This window comes from Amphiura filiformis, chromosome 7 (genome assembly GCF_039555335.1).
Source record: "Amphiura filiformis chromosome 7, Afil_fr2py, whole genome shotgun sequence".
NCBI classification, from domain to species: Eukaryota; Metazoa; Echinodermata; class Ophiuroidea; order Amphilepidida; family Amphiuridae; genus Amphiura; species Amphiura filiformis.
In genome coordinates, this window is record NC_092634.1 from 45228882 (window position 1) to 45247858 (window position 18977).

Genomic DNA, 18977 nt, shown 5'->3' on the forward strand with positions numbered 1-18977 from the left:
ATAGCGTGATCCGGTAACCAAGAGAATTACGTAACCACTTCGATGCTGAATTCTCCAGCGAACCCTGCCAGCGAAGTGGTTACGTAACTCCCTCAGTAAGTGGATCACGCACTTATTGGAATTGATAGTACATGCCATAGACTTTGTGTTGCGATCATTTCGATCGTGGTGTAGAACTCAAAAGCGCAATCCAGTTGACATGGTTGTAATCGGATTACACGTTCGCACACTCGATCAGACGAACTCGCACACTCGATCAGACGAACATGCGCATTGTCGATTTGCGCATCGACGATGACGGAGTCTTGGGTTTGTTTTTACAAAGGCTTTCGGGAATTGACCTTTTCGGTAAATCTCATTATACCTTGCGTTCGACCCCAAATGTCATCATTTGACGTCACGCTAGCGCTGATTTGCAATGCGCAGTAGCGGAGTTCGCTAAACGATGTGCGCATCGGCATGACGTCAAATGACGACATCCGGGGCTATAAGGAATTATGAGATTTACCGAAAAGGTCAATTACCGAAAACGTGAATTGATTATTTCGATTCATCTTTTGCGGGTAGACCTGTGATGTCGTCATGCCGCTACGCACGTCGTTACTGCACACTTCTTGGCTTTGAAATGCGCAGTAACGATATTCGCTAAACGATGTTGCACATCGGTATGACGACATCCCAGGTCTACCATGTCTATCTGTAAAGGCTTAAGTGATTTACCGAAAAGGTCAATTCTGTCAAGATGGATGGGGTAAACTGAACGATTATCAAATTGCGTGCATCTATATTCATGGTTTTAATTTGAAAATTTGTTAAATATTTGTACGAGACTACTTAGAAAAGCACTTTCAAGTTGTGTCCGGGAACTAAATCTATAATTGAAGACAGAATTAAAGACTTGTTTGCGTATGACGTTCTGTCAACCAGACCAAAATGGCGTACTACGCAGGTCAGCAACCAATCGCGCCACGCCTTTGCCCAGACGTCAGACGCAAACTAGTCTTTTTAATTCGGTCTTCAATTATATCTCCAATATTTATTATTAAATTTCATTCAGGACTCAAGTAAACAACAAATGACAAAGTAAGTGACAACATATTTGATACTAGACTGTGATCACTGAATCACTAAAATCTTTATTCACTGACGAAAATGATATATGAAACTTTGTTCACGTTGTAAACCAATATAGGCTGTTATAATAATAATTTATATGGATATTTTAACCATATAAAAGTGGCAAGAGTGTGTTTAATTTTGCAGTTTTACTCTTGATTTGAACAGTTCTGGAAGAGAGTTGACCAATCCAAATAGTTCTTGTGGTTTGATCTTCGTTTAAGTTGTGCGTTTTACCGTATATAACTACATAGCTCTACTCGTACATGTAGTCCGTCAACAAGTAGCTTCAAAACCGCAGCGCCAACCGAGCACCCGAACCAAACACCAACCAATAGTCTCGGCTTCCTCTACTCATCTTCTTCCTAGATCCTTGGATGCTTGACTGGTCGGCCTGCATTAACAGGTACTTTATGACAAACTTCATCTTCGGGAATAACCCCGTTAGATTATCATCCTACAGTAGGTACCTGGCTCAAACATGCAAGAATTCCCTGAACATATTTTGTACACAGGTACTGCGACAATTATTGAAGCAATTACCAGTTGTCGGAATGCCGGTATAGTGACTATACACGATGAAATGCACACACATTTTCATAATTATTTAACATTTGATAACTAATGCTTTCTTTTCTTACGAATACATGTTTTCTATTTAAGATATTGACCCGTTATTGTCCGATACTGTTTACAGCTCCTGAAAACAAAAATGCGTTGAATATTTAAAAAAAATAAAGGTTAAATTGATATTCTTCGAGATGGCTACTTTGTCTTATTAGTGATGATCTCTGTTTCTGTCTGGTGTTTTTGTCTAGTATTCGTCTTCTTCCTCTTGTTCTGCTTCGTCCATTGAGTCGACACCAACCTCTTCATAATCCTTCTCCAAAGCTGCCAGATCTTCACGAGCCTCAGAGAACTCACCCTCTTCCATACCCTCACCGACGTACCAATGAACGAAAGCACGCTTGGCGTACATCAGATCAAACTTGTGATCCAGACGAGCCCAGGCTTCGGCGATGGCAGTGGTGTTGCTCAACATGCAGACGGCACGCTGGACCTTAGCCAGATCACCACCTGGTACAACGGTTGGTGGTTGGTAGTTGATGCCTACTTTGAAGCCAGTTGGACACCAGTCGACGAATTGAATGGTACGTTTGGTCTTGATGGTAGCGATGGCTGCGTTGACATCTTTGGGGACAACGTCACCACGGAATAGAAGACAGCACGCCATGTACTTGCCGTGACGAGGATCACACTTCACGAGCTGGTTGGCTGGCTCAAAGCATGCATTGGTGATTTCAGCAACACTGAGCTGCTCATGATAAGCCTTCTCTGCTGAAATAATCGGAGCATATGTTGCAAGAGGGAAATGGATACGAGGGTAAGGCACTAAGTTGGTCTGGAATTCAGTAAGATCGACATTCAAGGCACCATCGAAGCGAAGAGATGCAGTGACTGAAGATACGATCTGTCCGATAAGACGATTAAGATTGGTGTAAGTTGGACGCTCAATATCCAGGTTACGACGACATATGTCATAGATCGCTTCATTGTCGACCATGAAAGCACAGTCAGAGTGCTCGAGGGTGGTGTGGGTAGTGAGGATGGAGTTGTATGGCTCGACGACAGCAGATGAAATCTGAGGAGCTGGGTAGACGGCAAACTCGAGCTTGGATTTCTTGCCGTAATCTACGGAGAGACGTTCCATAAGGAGAGATGTGAAACCAGATCCAGTGCCACCACCGAAGCTGTGGAAGATGAGGAAGCCTTGAAGACCAGTGCATTGATCAGCCTGAAATGACAATTATTATCACAGCAAGGGTCATTTTCGTGTTTTATACTCCTACAATGTATACTGAAGTGACTATAATGACGATGAAATATTTTTTAAATAGCACAAAGTTTTGAATTAAATCTTCTTCCACTGTCTATACTGGAACTTATTTTTACAACTTGCTACGTTGCGTCTGATACCATCAGACTTCATCAAGTAACTACGCTTGGCTGCTCATGTGATACTTGATGGTATCATACGCATCGTAGCAAGTTGTAAAAGTAAGTTCCCAGGAAAGATTTAATTCAAAACTTTGACTGAGAACAATTCTCTCTTTTATTTTTAAATCTCCATTCATCAGCTTTTTAACAAGAAAATTTCAAAAACATAAGAAATAATCTATATCCTAGTCAGGTCCTTTAAAATGTTGCTGACGCCCTGTAGCGTATTGTACTTTACAGCCAATAATTATAGGTAACATCATGAATATTCAGCTGCATTGCAATTCTGAAAACTTGTAAACTTTGCCTGCACATTGTAAATTATATTTTGTGCATCCAATCTTTGCAACCATCAGTTTAATGTTTCTATAGAAAGATCACTCAATACTAATATAAGTAAACAGTGGAAAAGTGCAATAATTAAGTATTGAGCAATTTTTAGAGTATTTTGCAGGATTTTTTTCTCACCAGTTTTCTGATTCTGTCACACACTTGATCAATTTGTTCTTTGCCGACTGTGTAGTGACCACGTGCATAGTTATTGGCCGCATCCTCCTTGCCAGTAATTAGCTGCTCAGGGTGAAAGAGTTGGCGGTAGGTACCGGTGCGAATCTCGTCTGTTAAATAAATAAAATTCAGTTTTAAATGTTAACGAGGCCAACATAGATAATATAACAAATTTAAAAGGTTGCTAAATATTTGCTTTTATATCCTCTATTCTTCCCATGTTCCCTATACCTTCCCTTCCAATCATTTCCTTTTCATTCCCTTTCCATTCCTTTCCCTTTGGCTTTCCCTTTCTCTAACATCCTTCCCATTTCTTTTTCGTTTACTTTCCCTTAATTTCCTCTCTTTCCCCTCTCCTTTTCCTTCCTTGTTTCCCTTTCCCATCCATTCTCCTTACTTCCACTACATCCACTAAAAAGTATTTTCTTCAAAGTCATGGGGATTATACCAAAGCAGTTACCAGGGCGGGTGGTGTGAGGCTACGACACCACCCTCCCTTGCCGATCCTGATAAAAAAATCCACTTTTTTTCTGTAAAAATTGTTGAAATTCGTCCTTTTGTGAATGAATAGGCCAAAAAAGGTCCACTTTTCTCAGAAAAACAATGAAATCGACCTTTTTTGGAAGGACAAATTCTCACACTTTAAATAAAAGGGGAACAGAGCAACCACAAAATAAGTGATTAGAATTCAGTATTGATTAAATTGTACTCAAATTGAGTAAAAAATTAAATCAATATTGTGTTCCATTTGACTCATTTTTTGCTGTTCCCTTTTTACTCAACACTGAGTAATTTGTACTATTTTTACTCCCCACGCGTAAACTCGCAAGTATTTTCAAAGCTATTCAGACTGCATTTCAATATCCAACAGCAACTTACCAACAACAGTCGGCTCCAAGTCCACAAATATAGCACGTGGGACATGTTTTCCTGCACCTGTCTCACTGAAGAAAGTATTGAAGGAGTCATCACCTCCTCCAATGGTCTTATCACTTGGCATCTGACCATCAGGCTGGATACCGTGCTCTAGACAGTACAACTCCCAGCATGCATTTCCCATCTGCACACCGCACTGGCCAACGTGGACTGAGATACATTCACGCTGAAATGTGAAGAAAAAGAAATTGAAATTAAATACTTTGCAGGAATCGTAAGATTAATATTTTCGGAATACCATGGTTGAGACATAGAAAAGGTTAAGAATACAGAGGAATAAAAACTAAGCTGGTTCATTTGGCAGATCGACGACAAAGTTAGACATAAACGCCGCGTCATACAAGCCAGAAAATCATCATCATTAATTTGCTTATGGAGTATTTCAATCATTCTACAATTCAATTTAATTCTATATTCTAACTTGATACATGCATGGGTGCATGACGTGAAAATGGTAACGTTTCGTACAATTCACAGCTTAATCTTGATCGACGCGTACTTTTCTTTTTATAGGGATTAGTTATTTATATCGTGGCCAAGTAGTGCTATTTAAAAAGATTGCGCATAAAATTTTTACTAACGAACCCATACATCTTTGTCGCCATTTTGGTTCACGACAAATAAGGATATTATATTTTTGATTCAGAAATGCGGTTTTGTGTTTTTCAAGAGAGCAACATTAAGTATAAAACCTGGTGTCTTCAACATTTTTCTTGCCTCTTGAAAATCACAATTATTTTGCAAAATATTGGCAGTAGGCGCAGGCCTATAAAAAAACTTCTGATGTTCAATTATTTCTCAATATTATCAATATACTTTCGTTCATTCATTCTTTCTTTCTTTATTCATTCCTTCCTTCCTTCCTTCTTTCCTTCCTTCCTTCCTTCCTTCCTTTCTTTCTTTCTTCCTTTCTTTCTTCCTTTTTTTCTTCTTTCTTTCTTTCTTTCTTTCTTTCTTCCTTCCTAGTCATGGTCATATTTTTGGATTTTACTTTATTTCCGGTTCATGTACAATTGCGTGTCCTTGCAATTATAATGCTATTATTTTTTTTTCTATTTTCCATTTTCGTCATGATCACGTGCCCTGATGATATCAGAACCGATTTATATTTTTCAAGCAAAGGTTAAATTTTGACATCATCGTCAATACAATTTATATCCGCTTATTAATTAATCTGAATACAAATTTACGCTCCATATGATATACAAATATTACACCTATACATGTACATGTACATGTGTATTGCAAAAATGTAAACGTGTATCAAGTAAACGTGGAATTAAATATCAATACAATTAAATCCTGTGCTAACTCATGATTTCATAATATAGTTATGCCACTGCGCTACATTTGATCATCTCCTCCAATATGTCCAATACCTTAAATGTACAACAAGGCACATGTACACATCAGAAATGAATGTCTTCCCAGCATACATCACTTCTCATAATCAGCGCATAAGGGAGCGGTCACTATTTACGCCAGGGGGATATGGATGATTTCAGGGGGGATGCGATTTTTTGTAAGCAAGTGGGAGAAAAGTCAGATTTTTTTTGCCAGAAGAGGAGGGATTGTGAAATGTCTTTAAATAAGGGGGGGGATTGAGAAGGGAGTGACGTTTTTTAATGCAAAAAATGGGTGCATTAATAAAGCTGTTTTCACGCAAAATTGACATTGCAATTGCCAGCAGATTTTTTCGAGGAAAACGACGAGGCCCTTTTTTATGATTCATGTTGACTAATAAACTTGTTTATCAGCATTAAAATTTACTCAAGTATTAAAAACATAAATTTAATATGAAAATTGAAAAATCAACGTATGATGAACTGTACTGAGGAGGGTGGGCCAGATGAGACATGAACATGAATTTATTTTTATGTGGTCTAATCTGTATTTTTGCAAAATTGCAAAAAAAAAAATATTTCGATTTTTTTTTAATATGGAATTGAATTGAGTCCCATAAAGCAATGAATAGCAAGGTTCCATGTGTTTATAAGCTTTTATAGCACAATGTCTCCAAACGTCGATGGGCAGGAAATGTTGGTTGCCCTTGAACAAGTTTAAAATAAAACTGGCAAGAGAGGGTACATAGGAGGTTTTGCGTTAAACATGTTCAGGGGCCAATATAATAACACATAGGAAGTTTTCCTGCCCTATACGACGAGTCGAAATGCATCATGGGAATGAATCATATTCTGCTCTTGTTGTACACGCGATAATTGGCTACATCCTGGCTGGGCTGCATTTGTATTTTCATAACGAATACCTGACACGGTTTATCTATACAACCATATTGAACTTTATCAGCATATTAATTATGCTCTTTGAACAAAATGATAAAGACACTCAATACAAATAATTAGTTTTACGTCCACCTCCCTCCTTACTTTCTGGGATCAGTCCAGTTTTTTGTTTTTTTAATTTTCAATTTTCAAATTCAATTTAACTCTATTTTAAGTTTTAATAAATAGTCAAATGTTGTATATGCTGATAAACAAGTTTATTATTCAGCATGAATCACTTGAAAGTGTTTTTTTATCGCCCTCCCTCCTCACTTTCCCAAAAAGTTGGGAACGTGAAACGAAGTTTTAATTTTATGTGGCCTTACAAATAAGTAACATATAAATTAATTGATAATTTGATACACGACCAGTTAAGTACTATAATAATTATATGCCATAAATATTGTTAGACTATTATCAACGCTAGGTTGGTAGATGACCTTTTGAAATGGTACGTACCACAGTAAATCATGGTAAATAGGCCCTACAAGAACTATATCCTGAACTGAAATCACCCAAAAACATGATAAATTGAAAGAGCTAAAGATTATAACAAAATGTCATAACTTTGGGATGAATAATAATGATCAGGTTTATCAAGGATTCGTATAAATATAAATATAAATAGGGCCTAAATAAATCAGTAATAATAAATAAATAGATAAATAAATAAATACATAAATAAATAAATAAATAAATAAATAAATAAATAAATAAATAAATAAAAAATAAGTACGTACGGTAAATGAATAAGTAATTAAGAATTAAATGAGTAGAGTAGTAAATAAATGAATAAAAGCATGTATAATTATTTTACAGACGTTTCAAAACTAGTACATTTAGTCACTTTCAGAACGTCATTTCTATAAACGTGGTACTTTACTTTAACTTTGAGTACATGCATACTTTCCAAGGACAAAATGCAACGAAGACTTTTTTTACAATAATCGAGGCGGGACTTTCAGTTATTTATTTAAACTGTTTTAAGTTATCCACGATTCGTATTTTTATTGGACACATTTACTATTTAAATATCTAAGAGTTAAATAACTCATATGTTGTAAGCATTTGTTTTTGAAACTGAATTACATGCGTCATGTCGTGTATAATATTCGTGCATTGCCCTTTATGGTGATCAACGGCTTCGACGACAAGGCATGCATGCATACTCCCTTCTTTAAGTTCACGTGCGTAAAAAATATTTTATTAACCCACCAAAATTTTCACAATTACAGTACTATTACACAATCTAGTATCATTCCCGGTATCACATATTGAGATGAAGAAAATGTACTTACCATTTTGGTAGATTTAGTTGGTTAAATCGTCGAAAAATATCAAAGAGTCTGGATGAATCTGATTCTCAAATTCGATGGTTGAGAGCAGATTTGCGCGCACACGTCTATTCGTGAGTGTGTTACAGCATCAATTGAATATATCCGCTGTCGCATGAGGTGATTCGTTTAACTAAAGAATATGCATGACCTAGGGGAATGGAATTTTATTTGAACAGAATTCGGTTGGGAATTATTGAAGCAAATCCCACGGTTACTAGTAGATTGTCATGGTAATAAGTGTATTATATTTTGTGACGATTTTGTTCTATTCGAAGTTTTTCAACCCCGAAATCCCGCCAAAATCTTATAGAAAAAGTCATTATAATCTGGTATTTTGTCAGAATAGCAGGTCAAGCAAAATTCGTAAGTCATGACATGATAAGCGTTATTAAAGCGGCAAAACATGTCATGGAACTTATGTTAAAAAGCTTTTAAACAACTCAGTGAAGTTACTGAAGTAGGTATATATTCTATACTTTTTTTAAAAACTAACATGCGGGTGCGGGTCAACATGTCATAAGGCAATTTGCTTAAGGGGTGGGGTATGAACGTTTGGACAGTATTTATCATGTTTATTGTGGTACATTAGAGCACATCAGACATATCGAATTGCATTCTGAATACAAAGAATGTCCTTCTGATATCAAATAATTTTGATTTTCTGAAATTCGCAATGTAATAGATACACATTTTATGGCAAATGATTAAAAATTGATATTTTTGATATTTAACAGTACTCGAAGTAAACTTTATAAATCTGATGATATGTACTTAAAATGTATGAAGGTGGGATAAAAAATGTGACAAATATCAAATTTTAATAATTTGCCATAAAATTTATATTATATCGTGAATTTCACAAAATGAAAATTATTTGATATCAGAAAGACATTCTTCGTATTCAGAATGCAATTCGATATGTCTGATGTGCTCTCATGTCCCACAAAAAATACTGTCGAAACGCTCAAAACGCTCATTCCAGATCCCTTAAAAAATGCAAGTATGTAACATGTGTATTTTTGTGTCAGCTGATGTTCGTGAACCAGTGATGACGTGTCATGATGAGAACCCGGATCAGAGGTTAATATATTCAGAACTTACAACTCTTACAGGGCATCAGCCCGGGGCATCAGGGCAAAACAGATGGGGCAACGAAGATAACAGGCAACAAGCAGCAAACTAAATAATAATATCGCTCTATTATATATTTTGATTTTCCCCAGAAAATCTTGAGGTGGGATGGTCTTAGTCTTAGTGATTAAGTCTATTTTGTGTTTTATTTTGAATGCGTTAGGTGTCCGAGTAAAATAAATAAATAGATAAATAAATAAATAGATAGGAATAAATAAATAAATAAATAAATAAATAAATAAATAAATAAATAAATAAATAAATAAATAAATAAATAAATAAATAAATAAACAAGGCTATAACATTTTAAACAGCAATGCTTTTTTGTCGTTGTGTATATTGGTGTTCAGTAACAAATTAGGGTGACCTTTAAATGGACTCGTGCCAAGATTCACAATATTATGACAATTAACTATAACGCTATTTTCAAAATTAGATATATTTTGGGATATTACATATACAAACAACAATTACACCCTGATCTGGGACCAGTTATACTTGTTAATATAACTTATATTGAATTTATTAACATTATGAAAATAGTAATGAAAAACCAATGGTTTGGATTTGTTACTTAAATGACAATCAACATAGGCCTTTACCTTTTCGGCAAAATAAACAATGCAGTAGAAGTGATGAAACTATTATAGGGGAGTTATAACTTGAGGAGTCCCACAAGGCTCGATGTTCGGCCCATGACATAAATGAGTACTTCGACCATATTAGACTTTTTATTGTTTGCTGCAGCAACAATTTTATTAAGTGATTACGTAAACTAGCCCTACTCATGGGCGTCAATCCCGGGGCAGGCCCCCCCCCCCCCTTCCACTTTTCGCCAAAATGACCCATTTTTTGTTCTTTTCAGCCACTTTTTGACCATTTTGGCCAATTGCCCCCCCCCAACATTCAAGCCGGATTGGCGCTAATGGCCATACTATCATACACCGAAAAACCGCTGAAACAGGCTTCACCTAAGAAAAACAATCCAAATGGTGATACCATGTAGAAAGACTTTTAATGGAAAATTCAGATTGCACACCATGCGCTTGGAAATAATAAATACATGTATAGATATTATCTTAGATGACACAACTTGCTATTTTATTGTAGAGTATTTTTTTGGCAAACGTTTATAAAGAATATTTGGTCCACACTTAAAGCAACTTTTAAAAAGTGTATTTAAAATGTTACTTAAACGTTTTATAACATTTTTACATTTAAAAGTTTTCTGACAACCTTTTCTAACCTTTTGCGAATATTTTCAAAACTAGCCTGTGTTTGTAAGCCGATATTTGTTGTTATTAAAACGTTTTGAAACATTTGCATAATTGATTAGCATTTATGCAGATTAGCACATCAATTATGCAAAATAGCACATCAGTCATGCAAATTAGAGAGCGGTTAGACAATATAATATATTAGAACATAATTATAAGAAACACTTTGATAAAGTTTCAAGGCATATCAATTTGTAAGCGCTCTTTAGCAAAGTCATAGTTCATAATAAATATTGAAAAATTGTCAACCGTATGACAAAACAGGCGAAAATAGCAACTTTTTGCGCAAGATTTGTAATTTACCGTAAAGAGAATTGACCATTGCTCATTCTGACGCTAGTATATGGACAATATAATAGTGTGCCTTTTCATTTAATGACATAAAATTTGAAAAATATTGTAAGGAACACCTGAGATTTTGACTTTTAAAACCTACATTTTGGTCAAAAAATGTGCTTGGATAAGCAGTTTTCAAAAGATTTTCCACATTCGCCTTGCTATAACATTGAATTGCGATATCTGTTGACCTAGTGACGAAAAGCGTTTTTAGGGGGCAGTGTTAGCTTTCGTTTGATATTTAAAAAAATTCTGATTGGATGAAGGGAACACTTGAGGTTTCGACAAAACCAATCAAAGAGGTCCATTTTTCAGCTAGAAGCTCCACAGCTGTTACAATGCTATGTACTCAACCGTGCAGTGTAATCAAAGACTGTGCGGAGTGACAATTCACTGCTTGCTTGAGAGCTCTTGGACGAAAATGTGTGCTCAGGTGTATCGAGGTGGAAACTGTGCGCATGATGGTTTATAGGAGAATCATTTTTGTATAGAAACCTTTCCATATGCAAAAATATACAAAAGTATCCTGAACATCTATGCATGGATTTTTAGCAAAATAAAGGCACAACTGAATTACATAAGCCTTGCCACTGCCAGTCATTTTAGCTCATTAACTACATTAATTGATTATTGATAAAAACAATATTGAGAATTTAAAGAAAGTATAAACTGATATATTATGAAAACCATAAATTACATCCGATTTGTTTCAAACAAATCGTATATTGATCAGCACACTTTGCTCTAAAATTAATCTGTTTATCGGATAGCGACGTTTGCATAGTATTTTGTGGGACCTGGGAGCACATCAGACACACCAAATTGCATTCTGAATACTACAACTCCTGATGATATCGAATAATTTGGATGTTTTTGAAATTCAATTGATATAATACAAATTTTATGACAAATTATTTTTTTTTAAAATTTAACAGTCCTTGAAGTAATGATCTAATCTAATGATATGTTCTTAAATAGTATGTAGCTGGCATAAAAAGCCGTCCATCATATGAAAATGTTGACCTTTCGTATTGAAGATACGCATTTTTTCCCCCAAAAGACCTAAAATATTTCGGGCTGTGTTTTGGGGGAAAATATATATCTTCAATACAAAAGGTCAACATTTTCATATGATGGACGGCTTTTCCTCCCAGCTACATACATGTATCATTAGATTTATAAAGTTTACTTCTGTTAAAATTAATATAAAAAATATAAGCTAATATAGGCCCTATCAATTTTAATGATTTGCCATAAAATTGGTATATATCGCGAATTTCAAAAAATCTCGTATAATGCAATTTGGTGTGTTATTTGTGCTCAGGGGCTCTCAGGCCCCACAAAAATACTGTGCAAAGGTGGGTGACCGACCCTGTAAAACATGCTCAGAGCATTTCCTAATTTCCAGAAAATATCCTCATCACCCCACATTCGCTAGCACACCCCCACCGGTACCCCGGCATCTAACTACATATGGATGGCGCTATTCAGAAATAAAATTAAGCCACATAGGATGGGGATCCAGCTGTAGATATTTTTTTCCATAGACCCACATAATTTTTGTACTTAGGGACCGTTCACAAGAACTTGTTAGGGGGGCCTGACGCCCCCCCCCCCCTTTACAGACCTCGAAAATTTCAGGGCCCCCTTTTTGACATGAAAATTTTGGGTCAACCCCATAGAAAAGCATATAGGCCTAAACTCAATTTGTGGTCATTTTTATCAGGGCCCCCCTTTTTGCATCAGGCCCCCCTTACAAGTGTTTGTGAACGGTCCCTTACTGCGTAATTCTGATTTCCCCCCGTTTTCATATCTAACACGGAATAAAGCAAAATTTACTGAAAAAATGATGTTTTGAAAAATCAACTGATTTTACAACATGTCTTACGAAAAAAAATACCGCTTCGCTCCCGGGGGGCACATCAAAATAATTTGGTGGGTATGTTCCCCCGGAATTTTGAGGTGGTGGGTCTTTGGGAGCTGACGGCGTACCGGTAAAAAGGGGTCTTTTGGAGCTGCGAACAGTAAAAATCAAGGGTCTGTCTTGGCTTTCTGGTTGAAAATCGCCTGAAAAAAAAACCTTTTAGAGCTGAAATGATCAAAATCAAGGGTCTTTCGGAGCTCTGCTTTGGTCAAATATAGTGGTCTTTCGGAGCTGCGAAATCCAAAAAGGATTTTTTTTCCAGGGGAAGCATACCCTTATGGTCATTTGTGTTAAGTGCCCCCCCCCCCCCCTCCCGGCCCGAGGGCTTCGCTATCCCATATTTTTGAGTAATGACTATATGAAGGTTAATTCCCAGCTTCCAGTTCTTTGGTTTTTTTTTTTTTTTCAAGATTGAGTAGGTGACTTTTCATTATTCGTTATTTTAAGACTGTGGCGCATAATAGTGTCCACACCAGCATGTGGTGACAGATAGCAGAAGTGCTAGCCGTTAAAATCGTCCATTTTATTCAAATTTGTTTTGAGGAGGGAGCCGGCTGCGATATTGTTTTCTTGGCCTATAATTTTTGTAAAATCGGTCGATTTGTGAAAATTCTTTTTGAAAGTAAATACTTTGGAGTTAAGTTATGTAAAAACGATATAAACCCAAATTTACAAATGATGTCTCAGGCCTATCTGTTCAATATTGATGATTTTGATTTTTGGTCATGCATTGTGGATGTTTCATAATAATTGGGACTTCGGTGTTATAGGGATTACTAAAGATGGCCAGACCCAGTGCCACCACCGAAGCTGTGGAAGATGAGGAAGCCTTGAAGACCTGTGCATTGATCAGCCTGTGAAAATTAAAAAATAAAGAAGTCGCAAGTTAATTTCAAAATGATTAGTTATTTAATCATGAAATTCTTGACCACTAGTGTCGATTTTTTTTAAAGTTTATGACCAGATAATAAATTTTAGGAAATCATGACATTATTATAAAGGAAACATAAGTCGGGGTTATTGCAAGAAGACCACATCTGCAATATAGCTGCCAAGTGTCATATTATTTAGATACAGGGTGTCCCCAAAAAAAGAGGCCCCTCATTGCGCCCTCTTTTTCTCTTATTTCTGAAAAGTTGATCAAATAAATTTTGGTGTGTAAGGAAACCTTGAGTCGTGAGCTTTAATAAACCAAAACAATTTTATCAATCGGCTCACAACTTTTGAAGATATGCTCTTTTAAAGAAATGTACCCGTTTTTCACTCTGTCCACGGAGAAGGTTTCGCTACTTCAAAGATTGAAAAGGAGTACAAACATACCATGCATGAATATCAAACATTCCTCAATGATAACTTTATAAAATAACTTTATTTATGGAATGGGCTTTACCGGTGGGTTTTGTTAATAGTGTAATTAATTTGTGGGTAAAATGGATGCCGAATGGGACTTCTTTTTGCTTTACTTGCAATTACTTATTTTTTCTTGGTTATTTATGCCTTTTTGTTTTATTATGTTTCTTACTTTCTTACTTTGTTGTTTCTTGCTTTCTTTTTTTTTATTTACAACATAAGTCATTTCTCTTTTTATGATAAAAGGTAGCCCTAAAAGGCTGTTTGGTTTGTCTTTAGTTCTTCTGAAGTGAGTTTACTGTGCTGCTCTGCCCTCTACCTGGTTGCCTCCTTGGAGAATACAGGTTTCAGCCCTGGTCCTCATTGCATCAATTGCGTTGCGTACCATCCTTGTGCGCCGGATACTTGCGAATGCATTCAGTAATACGTTTGCGAAGATCTTGGATTTTGTCACAACGGAAAAAAATCAAGTGGTGTGAGGTCTGGTGATCGTGCAGGCCACTCCACAGCATGATCCATCCAAACCACTCTGTTTGCTATCCGTGGACAGAGTGAAAAACGGGTACTTTTATTCAAAAGGGCATATCTTCAAAAGTTGTGAGCCGATTGAAATAATTGTTTTGGTTTATTAAAGCTAACGATTCAAGGTTTCTTTACATACCAACATATATTTAATCAACTTTTCAGAAATAGGAGAAAAAGAGGGCGAAATGGCAACTGTCCATAAGGCAGCTATTGCCGATAGCAACCCTTGACGTGTTATACTCATACGCAATTAACCGTTTCGCGGTTTTTACTTCATGATTCATGTATGTGATTTAGCTTTATTTTCTTTCTTCTGTACTTCTTTTCGGGACCTGCATGGCTAGAGTGATTATCATATAATATGATACTAACATAAAATAGTTAGGCCAAGTAAAAAATAAAACACGTTTCTACTTCCACGTGGCCACTCCCGCTTTAATTCAGTTATAACTTTTGAAGAAAGACGTCTAGGAAGTTGAGATGCTTTTTATAGCTTTTCTATAATTCAATATATAATACCTATACCAGGCCAGAGCAATAAAATTCCAAGTGCCTCCTACTTTTTTCAGGCATTATTCTATAGACGAATCTAACGACCCAAGTCATGGTCAGGATTTAGTCGGCCATTACTGGGTCCCCACAGCACCAGACTGGTGTTGTGACTGCCCTATTGGGTGGATTAAAGCCGCTTAAAATTCGATATTAGATTCCTTTGTGTTGTAAACTGTCATCATTCTTTTGTCTACGTGTAACACGGGTGATAGAATGCAGTCTAAAATACCCTCCAAGGCCGCATCATTTCACATTTTAGGTGAGATGGAGCCGACGGGGACCTTGAGGTGTAGGAATGCGTGAAATTGGATTCGTCAGTATATACTAAATACAGGGCCAAATATAGGTATTTTTCAATTTTAAAAAAAGTCCCTCTTCCTCATTTATTTGTAACCCGGACGAGAAACATGTTTTTATTTGTACTCGGTCTTTTTAAGAAATACAAATCACTTACCAATTTCCTAGTTCTATCAAGAACCAAGTCGATTAGCTCCTTGCCGACTGTGTAATGACCACGAGCATAGTTGTTGGCGGCATCTTCCTTGCCGGTGATCAGTTGCTCAGGGTGGAAAAGCTGACGGTAGGTACCGGTACGGACCTCATCTATTTAAAAAGAAAGTGGTAATCATGACTTAATGATCAGTTTTGCTACTGTTCGTATCTTTAAGCAAACATAATCATTAGAATACATTGTGTCTCTTTATGATAAAATCTTCAGAATATAGAAATCCCCACCAATGATATGTGACGTTGTATATCGAAAGCAGACACTTCTGTGCAGAATCGTAAATGCAGAAATAGCCAAAAATCTGCCCGGGGATGACTTTTTCTCAATTTGGGTGTGTTGCGAATTGTGATGTTATTAATGTTAAAAATATTGTCTGATAGTTTCAGACCGGAATATAACTGGCATCTTGTATATTTTGAAACATTTTTCAAGGTAATTCCTACTCTCAACATTGTCAATAATAAAATAAAGGCCGATATCTCAATTTCTAATTTTATAATACCATAACTTACGAACTCAAAACGGCGTTGTGGAGCAAAATATCTCTATTATTTAAGATATGTAAACATCTCAAAATTTATATCCTGCCCAGAGCCTGCCCAAAAGTGTCTGCTTTTGACACGTCACAATTTTTTCGGCATAAATATCTTTGTCGTTACATTCACAAGTTTTGCCACCCCCGGTTCCGAAATCCTGACCCAGTCATCAGCAGCAGCAGAGCATGAGCAATATAAACATATGAATCACATTGAAAAGGATAACTTACCGACAACAGTGGGCTCCAAGTCTACGAACACAGCTCTTGGGACGTGTTTTCCTGCTCCAGTTTCGCTGAAGAAAGTATTGAAGGAATCATCACCTCCTCCAATGGTCTTATCACTTGGCATCTGACCATCAGGCTGGATACCATGCTCCAAACAGTACAACTCCCAGCAGGCATTGCCCATTTGCACACCGGCTTGGCCGACATGGATAGAGATACATTCACGCTGAAATTAACAACATTTTATCAAATTAATTTTGATGTTGGCTTTAAATTATAATTATGCTTTATAGTTTAGAAAGATCCGGTTGTAGAACACTTTCAATTCAATTTAATATAACATGTATTAGAAAATCAAATGAATTTCTAAATCATAAGAATCACTGTTCACTGTTATTTAAAATAAGTTTGCTTTATGGTTCTTTCAAACAGTTTCCAATGCATTGTGGGAACGGGTTTGGCAAAACTCTTACCGACGACGTATCACACCAGAGAGCTGATCACACTATTGGGATTTTTTTCGTTATAAAATATTGTTTAAAATGTTTTACTAAAGTTTAACAAATTCTCACAAACTAAATATGTAAATGTATTAATGATAACATGTAGGCCTAAGATAATTCAACTCTACCAAAACTGTCCTAAAATGACATGATTGCGAATTTGTAATGTCGAAGCTGTGCTCAGCAAATACACATTTTGAGGAGGATCATGGAAGGCTTCAAGGAACTACTCGTACCAACTTCCCTTGACAGTCACTTTTGTGGACTTCAAAAAAGCCTTTGACTCCATCAACAGGTCCGTCATGTTCTCAGTGCTGCGGCATTATGGAATACCAAAGGTTGTGGTCAATGCCATCCAGGTGCTCTACAAGGACTCTAAAAGTATCTCAGAGCCTTTCCAAGTAACAACTGGAGTGCTTCAGGGTGATGTGTTGGCACCATTCCTGTTCATTATATTGGTAGACTACCCCCTGAAGAAATCAACTTCTGGAATTGATGCTGAAATTGTTACCTACCCACGTCGGTCAAGCAGGTATCCTGCTAGGATGCTGAATGACCTGGATTTTGCTGATGATATTGCCCTGTTGGAATCTTCTATAGCCCGGGCCCAATCACAGCTTACTAGGACTGCAACAGCAGCAGCAGATCTAGGCCTTGTCATCAGCGCACCTAAGACAGAATATGACTGCAAACTGTAACGCCCAGCCATGCACTTGAAGTCTATGGTAGTACCATCAACCATGTCACAGACTTCAAGTATACTTGGGTTCCAAGATGGGCTCTAGTGTTGGAGACCTAAAAAGAAGAAAAGCTCTAGCCTGGACCGCTTTCTGGAAACTGGAACGCCTTTGGAGAAGCCCATCCCTGCCAATCGGAACAAAAATCAAGCTGTTTGAGACAACTTGTGTCACTATCCTTCTGTACGGGTGCGAGTCTTGGATAATCACCAAGGACATGGAAAACAAGATCAATGGCTTTGCAACATCTTGCTACAGAATCATGTTAAACATCAAGCGTGTGGATCGGATCCATCTGACCAACACCACTCCACTGGTTGCTAGAGTCAAGATTCATCAACTCAAATTTCTCCATATACTGCGTCTTGAAGATGACAAGCCTGTGAAAGAATATGCGCTTTAGGGCCCATATTCCACCACATGGGAAGAGGAAACCGGAACGGCCGCGGACACTGTACTTACAGTATGTACAGCACCTCCTGGGAGATACTGAAGGGATGCTGCAGCCAACCAAAATTGTTTCGCTTGCCCAAGATCGCAACAATTGGAGAATGCTTGTAGTCGCCTGCTCCGCAGCCGACTGATGATGATGATGATGATGATGATGATGATGAATGTCGATACCCGATGGCTTTTTAACATTGATGCAATTTATCAAAACATGAAATACATACGTGTAAATATGATGATAATATTGAAGATTAATGATTTTGTGTAACATTATCAGCCGAGATATTTATGTCCCAATGATATCAACGACAGATCATACATAAGCATATACTTAAAGCACGACACCAAAGGTTTATAGGGTAACAGAATAATCCCTTTTACAGACTGCAAAATCATGTAAAAATTAAAATATATAAATAAGAATAATTACTTACCATTTTGATAGGATTGGTTTTCTTCTAAGGTTGTTGTAAAACAAAGATGAAGACCTCTACGTCTTTGGTTATTTCAAATGATCTTCTTTCCGTTTCACAAATGTAATGGTTAGGATCAGAAAAGATACTGTGACCGTTTACAACACATGCTGCCTTATATACCCGTTACCTGGTCAATACTTGATTGGTACCATGGCTACCATGTTACACAACTCTTACACGAAACATTCTGCTTACAGCGATAGATTAATTGTTGTATTATTTGTTTTAATTATTATTATTGATGTTGTAATTTACCTCTAGGCAGTGTG

At 36.8% G+C, this 18977-nt stretch overlaps 1 protein-coding gene across 2 annotated transcripts; it reads right to left on the reverse strand.

Annotated features, from left to right (window-relative positions):
- Positions 1-1098: 1098 nt before the first annotated feature.
- Positions 1099-18684, reverse strand: LOC140157228 (tubulin alpha-1 chain-like). Of its 2 annotated transcripts, none has more exons than XM_072180351.1 (4): positions 18667-18684; positions 16546-16768; positions 15726-15874; positions 1099-2911 (listed from the first exon to the last, which is right to left on the reverse strand). In XM_072180351.1, exons 1-4 carry the CDS (start codon positions 18667-18669, stop codon positions 1931-1933), a joined length of 1356 nt encoding a protein of 451 aa, XP_072036452.1. In that variant the 5' UTR covers positions 18670-18684; the 3' UTR covers positions 1099-1930. The 2 variants fall into 2 exon arrangements, with proteins under 2 accessions (XP_072036452.1, XP_072036451.1); XM_072180350.1 differs by lacking the exons at positions 15726-15874; positions 16546-16768; positions 18667-18684 and adding exons at positions 3583-3731; positions 4501-4723; positions 8138-8297.
- Between the last annotated feature and the right edge of the window lie 293 nt (positions 18685-18977).